The sequence below is a fragment of the Oratosquilla oratoria genome, chromosome 29, assembly GCF_046742065.1.
Source record: "Oratosquilla oratoria isolate Oo_2021 chromosome 29, ASM4674206v1, whole genome shotgun sequence".
Classification (NCBI taxonomy): domain Eukaryota; kingdom Metazoa; phylum Arthropoda; class Malacostraca; order Stomatopoda; family Squillidae; genus Oratosquilla; species Oratosquilla oratoria.
The window spans coordinates 38,907,365-38,914,864 of record NC_134805.1 but is presented as its reverse complement, the minus strand read 5'-3'; the positions used below and the strand labels follow the sequence as shown (position 1 = coordinate 38,914,864).

The 7,500-nt window shown below is 42.6% G+C and overlaps 1 protein-coding gene across 1 annotated transcript in view; it reads right to left on the bottom strand.

The window, feature by feature from the left end:
* LOC143040725 (uncharacterized) overlaps positions 1-7,500 on the bottom strand; it is a 229,313-nt gene that overhangs the window by 69,360 nt on the left and 152,453 nt on the right. Inside the window, exon 3 of the mRNA XM_076212093.1 lies at positions 5,274-5,454. Coding sequence (XP_076068208.1) covers positions 5,274-5,454 — 181 coding nt within the window. The remainder of the gene's footprint in view (positions 1-5,273; positions 5,455-7,500) is intronic.

The following is a 7,500-nucleotide window of genomic DNA, read 5'->3' as shown; positions in this document are numbered from 1 at the left end:
AGACGAGGAGGAAAAGGAAGACGAGGAGGAAAATGAAGACGACGGGGACGATGAGGACAAGGAAGATGAGGAGGACATAGAAGATGAGGAGGACATGGAAGATGAGAAGGACAGGGAAGACGAGGAGGACGAGGACGAGAACAAGGAAGACGAAGACGAAGAGGAGAAGGACGAGGAGGAGGAAGAGGAGGAAGAGGAAACCTCAGCAATGACCTGAGGCCAAGGCAGTGTGCCCAAAGAGTCTCATATCTTATCAGAGTCGGCAGTTGAGTCGACGTGATTCTTATGATTACAAAGTCAGCCTTCTTCCCTCCTGTGACCACCCATCTGAATAAAATATGTCAAGTACGCCGGTGGAATATAGGAGCTAATCTAGATTGAGTCACTTCGTTAAGGAGACATTCTCTAAGATTCTAAGATTAGGGAGATCTGGAGGAGAGCTAATTAGGATAAGTAAAAAGTTACTGTTTTGGCTAAAGAGCTCAAGAATTTCTAATATGTAATTGTATTTCTAGAATATACTTAAGCATATAGAAAATGTTTCTAGTATCAGGGGTTTCCTAGATTTTATAATTTTTCGTCCCGAATATTGATTACAACCGTTCTAGTGAACGCTAAATCCTTGAGCATCTTTTTTTAATTCCGTCTCAATATTTTTCATCTTTCCTTCGAACGGGGTCGAGGCAGCTCGTGACGTCATATGTAAACAAACATGGCGGCTGGATCAAGGTGTGGATTTCATCTGTATTATTAGTATTCAAGATTATAAAAAGATGATATATTTGTCAGTCATCGTCTATGTTTATTGTTTGTGTAAGCAATATTACGATAACCTTACCTTGGGACTATTGAATTACTGTATTCATCAACTTGACCATAGAAAATAGAAAATATTTGCAACCTCGATTTGTATATATTTAGAAATTTTTCCTATTTCTTCTTTATTATTCTTGTTTCTGAATTCCTTACAAATTGTGTACAAGTGTGTGTGTGTGTGTGTGTGTGTGTGTGTGTGTGTGTGTGTGTGTGTGTGTGTGTGTGTGTGTGTGTGTGTGTGTGTGTGTGTTTTACAGAGTACAGAATGCCGACAATATGCGGCGGTCTCTAAGCTCTGTTGTCTTGGAAACGACCTCGGGATAGACGACATGACGTCATGGAATAGCAAGATGGCCAAACGATTTGTATCCATACGTAACACATTCATTTCATTCCTATGAACACCTATGTGCATAGTATATATTATTATCTATATTATTACAATAAAGTAGCATAGGTTACTAAGTGCGACAATACCCATAAAACATGTGATATTTGATTTCTGAAGACGAAAGGGATACAGGTAGACAGACAAACAGACAGGCATACAAACGACGAAGAAACAACCTGGCAAATCTTATTTTTGTTATAAGAAGGCAGGAAATATTCTCGAATATCTTTTCCTTATGATGTTTGGCTTCCTTTTAAAGTCCACCGACTATTTTACCATCTTGTACTATTGAAGCATGATATGCCTATTCTAATCTTCGTGATAGAGTACTATTAGATCGATCTCCTTGGAGCTCCCGTATTGTTACACCAATTCCATCGGTGTGGCTTTCGTCTCTGGAACCAGGAACCACCAATCCTCAACCTTCTGAACTTTGCTAAATTCAGGAGAAAACAGTGAGCGTCCCCGGAGTTATAACTGCACTGAAATTGTTCAAAAACAACAAGCGTTAAGTGGCGAGCTAACTGGTCAACTTTAGGCTAAAGCTTGGCATAGAATATATATATTTTTTTAATTTCATACACTTTGGTAGGAGTATACACATACAATAGAAATGAAAAAATAGATGTACTTCAGCCTCTCCAGCATAATGCGTTCATCCACCAATGCCTACAGGAAACCCCTCGAACCCATCCATCAAGTAGACTATTGCTGCGACCCGACCAGAAGTAGGTGAAGCCCTCGACACTGATCTCACCATTGCTCAGTCTTCTTGCCTCAGAGAGAGCGTCTATAACCATTCTAGATTCAAATGATAGAAAAGGAGAGTCGAGTGTTCTTGGAGAGGGAGGGAATGTTCTTAGTATCCACACAGAAAACTCTAGTCACTTGTAAAGCGGGCTTGGTACATTTGGTAGGGACGAGTTCAAACCCCACCCACACTAGATGCGTGTCTGGATCCTGTGTTACCCACTTCGACTAGTCTATCGGCCAGTTGCAATGGGCAAATTACAAACCCACCCACACCAGAAGCACCATGTCTGGATGCTGTGTTACACTTTTCGACCAGTTTTTCGACCAGTTTTTCGACCAGTTGTAACTTGCCTTGTTTCTCACAAGACGACTGATGACTCTACGTTTAGTGTCGTGATTACGTCATCGTTCTATCCACAAAGATCTAGTTAATGTCGCCAGTGAATTTGCATTTTTTTTATTCTTTCCTCTTTTTTTTCTTGGCGTCACTTCTTTAAGTAAAATTAATTTAGATCAACGAGTTAAAAAGATTCCGTCCTAGTGAGACACTTGGCCTCACATAGCTTAAAAATTTCGACGTTGAAATTGAATATTCATACAGAAATGAGAAGCCTACACTATGCGTGTGTAATTACCTGTCCTAACTGTACAAAAAAGTCCCTAAACTCGTGGTGTCCCGTCTCCTTTTTCACCAACTATCCTCCCAACATTTGAATTAGCTTTCTGTCTTACCTTGGGTCTGTGTCAGCTTTTAAGCGCGCCTGCGTGTGTGTGTGTGTGTGTGTGTGTGTGTGTGTGTGTGTGTGTGTGTGTGTGTGTGTGTGTGTGTGTGTGTGTGTGTGTGTGTGTGTGTGTGTGTGTGTGTGTGTGTGTGCGCGCGCGAATGTGTATAGGTGTGGGTATGTACATATATGTTTACGTGTGTGTGTTTATGTACACGAATGTACTTGTATATACGTGCAAGTAACCTTGAAACTACAAGGCTGACTTCAATGCACTGCCTCAGTCATGTAAACATTCCTACAGTTGCCAAACACGTTTAATCCACAAAGTGCATCTTCATCTCCTCACCCACCCTCACCTCCTTTTCCCTCCACCTCTGCAATCCACCCGGTGTAGAAAAAAAGAAAAAAAGATATATATATACATACATACATACATATATACATATACACATACATATATACATATACACATACATACATACATACATACATATACACATACATACATACATACATATATACATATACACATACATACATATATATACATATATATATATATATATATATATATATATATATATATATATACATATATATGTATACATATACATATCGTCCTTATTTTCAAAGATCCTCTTTTTTCCATTCTGATTCGTCTTTTTCCTTCCTATTCCTCTCCCTCTTCTTCCTCTTCTTATTTTTCTTTTTCTTTTTCTTCTTCTTCTTCCTCTTCTTTTTCCCTCCTCCTCCTCCTCCTCCCCCTCATTATTCTTCTTCTACTTCTTACTCTTTGTCATTATCGTTTACTTCTTTCTCCTCTTTTTTCCTCATTCCCCTTTTTCTTCATCTACTTCTTATTCTTCCTCCTTCTCGTCTTCTTTCTCCTCCAAGTCTTCTTATTATTATTTGTCATATTCTACTTCCTCCTCCTCTTCTTTTTCTCTTTTCCTTCTACTCCTCTTCTTTTTCTCTTTTTCCTTCTCCTCCTCCTCCTTCTTCTTCCTCTTCCTGTTCTTACTAATGGTGAATACCACAGACTGCACAAATTGAGGTCATGGTGGAAAGTCAATCATATATTTTTATTGACTAACGGAAAATTTTCTCTGAGGAGAGAATATATAAACTTTCTTGGCTCAAGGTCCAAGGTTCGCCTATCAGCTGAACAAAATGAAGGAGACGATACCAATTCTTCTAAACGATTCCGATACGCGTCCCGATACTGCACTAAACTTCCGATTCCGAGACCTGCAATGATTTTAGAATTCATGGTTACTCTCGGGCCCTGCAGTTGGCTTGGGAAACAAATATTTGATGAACAAAGTACATTTATTAATCATTTATCGGAATCGGAAATTTAGAGCTGTATTGGGAAAGGTATCGGAATCGTTGAAAATGTTGGTATCGTCTCATCGCTGAATAAAATCGTCTGCCGCTCGAGGTAAAGCCGAGAACCATATCGATCGAGGCCAAAGAGGCTACGAGTCCTCCACAGTCTCCGAGGGTGAGCACCAGTCCCCCGAGGGCGACGCTGGCTCTCGATATCAAGTATCACCTCCCGAGGGTGACTGTGGCTCAACCTCAAGGAGCAGCCTTGTTCCTCAATATTGAGGTTTGGGCCTCGAAGGGCGGTTTCTGGTTTTTGGCGAGAGTCTCCGAGGACAAAGGAAGTGCAAAAGAATGCAGACCCAAAAAAAAGATGGAGAAATTTTTGAGTTTCGCATATTCTTTTTTGAATTTCTGTGCCAATTTCGGTTCCCATGGGATCTTCAAGTTGGAAGAAAATCCTCCCAATCCACTTCTTTCAGTCCCACGTGGGAACATGGTGGCGGTATTCTTGCTCCCCTGCCCACAGGAGCAAGAGGATGGAGATGGTGTTCTAGGAGGGTACCGGTACAGTGTACAGTGTACAAGTATGACCGTGTTCTTCAACTTCGCATGAAACTTCTGAGGGCGTTCTCAGGATCTGATTTATCATTATCATTACTAATATTATCATTACTATCATTACTGTCTATTTTCATTATCATTATTATTTATCTATTCATTCATATTTTTTCAAGAACGTGGCAGTGATTTTTTTTTCGAAAATCCTCGAACTCACTTCGCCCTTTTTTCAAGAACGGAAATAACGAGGTCGCAAAACTAACTCACTCACTCACTCACTCACTCTCTCTCTCTCTCTCTCTCTCTCTCTCTCTCTCTCTCTCTCTCTCTCTCTCTCTCTCTCTCTCTCTCTCTCTCTCTCTCTCTCTCTCTCTCTCTCTCTCTCTCTCTCTCTCTCTCTCTCTCTCTCTCTCTCTCTCTCTCTCTCTCTCTCTCTCTCTCTCTCTCACACACACTTCTCCTCCTCCTCACCCAAATGGCACGGATGACTCCTGAAGGCCGACAAGGCACCGAAGACCAATTACAGCAAAATAACATAAGTACGGAGGAGACTACAAGAGACCATACGGCATACACAAGGCCGTTTTTGTCTCTTACCACTTATAATCACTATCCATAAAGTTATCTAATCTTCTCTAAAAACAACACTTTCATCGCTCACTACACCGTTACTAAATCTACAACAATAACTTGATACTCACTTTGTTGAAAGGTTTGATTTTGGAATGCATGATGAAGTTGAACTTGCAGAGTTCGCAGGATCGTGTGTCTGAGGATTTGATCCATTGCTGCAGGCAGGACTGGTGCACGTAGCGCAGGGAGCCCGCGCAGTAGCACGGCGCGATCAGGGGCGTGTCCGCGTCCCCCTCGCAGTGGCAGATCCTGAGGGAGGCCAGAACGAAGGAGATTTCAGAGGTCGGAGCGAGTTGCGCGCTTGGAGGGAAGGGGAAGAGGGAAGGGAAAGGGAAGAGGGAGGGAAGGGAAGAGGGAGGGAAAGAGGGAGGGAAGGGAAGGTGAACGGGAAGGAAGTGGAGGAGGGAAGGGAAGGGGAAGAGGGAAGGGAAGGGGAAGAGGGAAGGGAAGGGGAAGAGGGAAGGGAAGGGGAAGAGGGAAGGGAAGGGGAAGAGGGAAGGGAAGGGGAAGAGGGAAGGGAAGGGGAAGAGGGAAGGGAAGGGGAAGAGGGAAGGGAAGGGGAAGAGGGAAGGGAAGGGGAAGAGGGAAGGGAAGGGGAAGAGGGAAGGGAAGGGGAAGAGGGAAGGGAAGGGGAAAGGAAGAGAAGGAAGGGAAGACAGGGAAGAGGAGGAAAGGAAAGGGTAGGGGAAGAAAGGAAAGGGTACGGGGAAACAAGAGAAGGGAAGAGAATGAAGAGAAGGAAGGGAAAGTAGGAAAGGAAGGAAGAGGAAGGAAAGGGTCGAGTGAAGGGTAAGTTAGAAGAAGAGCTGATGAAGGGTAATAAGACGTAGGGAAGAATGGGGGAAGAGGAGGGTTGATGGAAGAGGAGAGTTAAGGGAAGAGGAGGGTTGAGGGAAGGTCGGGAGGAAGAAATGAAGGTGAGGGAAGAGGGGGAAAGCAGAGAGATAGGAATGAGAGAAGGGAGAAGGAAAGAAAAGGAAATAGTGAAAAGGGAAAGGGCGAGAGAAAAAGAGAGAATAAAGGAAAAGGAAGAACACACACACACACACACACACACACACACACACACACACACACACACACACACACACATACACACACACACATACCTATATATATATATACAACACATGTATATTGAATATGGGGCAAGCAATCATTTGGTTTTAACATTTCCCTTAGAAATACACTAAAATAATCTAGAATAAAACATCTAACACGATGTTATGGAATATACCACTACTATACTGGTATTCATCTCCATCTCCCATTTGGTACTATGCCTTCCTTCATCGCAAAATATTGTTGTCAGTACCGTTGGGAACATAACAAATCTTAGTAAGAAGCAGGGAGCCTTGGGGTTCTGGGGATTCCTGGTGGGGGGGTCTGGGAGTTCTGGGGGTTCCTGGTGGGGGCCTGGGGGTTCTTGGTGGGAGTCTGGGGGTTCTAGGGGTCCTGGTGGGGGCTCTTGGGGGGTCCTGGTGGGGGTCTGGGGGTTCTGGGGGGGATCCTGGAGAGGCCAGGACCCCAGAGAGCCTAAGAGCAGACGATACAGAGAGAAAAATAAGCTGAACAAAATATCACGAGTAAATATATACAAAAAAAAAAAGTCTACTCGCTAACAATAACCCGTTGGTTTCTGTATTTCAAGGTAAAAGCATTGTCCCCACAGCTTTCAAAAACATGATTTTATATATCTTCGTGCAAAAATATATCATACACATAAACACATTATATATATATATATATATATATATATATATATATAATATGTATATATATACATATATATATATATATATATATATATATATATATATATATATATATATTACCATTGTCTTCGCCTAAGATCCTCCCGCACTTCTTAGCTCTTTCCTTGGTATTTTATTCGTATTATTTTATTCTGGTTAGCACCAGGCGATTTTAGTCACATGAAAGGAGCCTTCGGAGGTGAGAGTGGGTAACTGGCCTTCCATACTCCGCCCGTGGGGATTCGAATCATCCCTTGTACACATTCCCTTGTACATGTACATATCACATAGTACATATTGTACACATGTTTAAATTCCAGCATCTGTTGGAACAGTCTTACTTTCCGAAGGAATCTTAGAGGGAGGTGGATGATTGTGGAAGATGGGGATAGGGGATGGGGGAATGGGATGGGTGTGGAGGGATGGGGATGGTGGGAATGGGGTACGGAATGGATGATGGGGGAATGAGGATGCGAGATGGGTGATCGGGAGATGAAGATGGGTGTGAGGGGGATGGGGGATGGGTATGGGGGATGGGGGA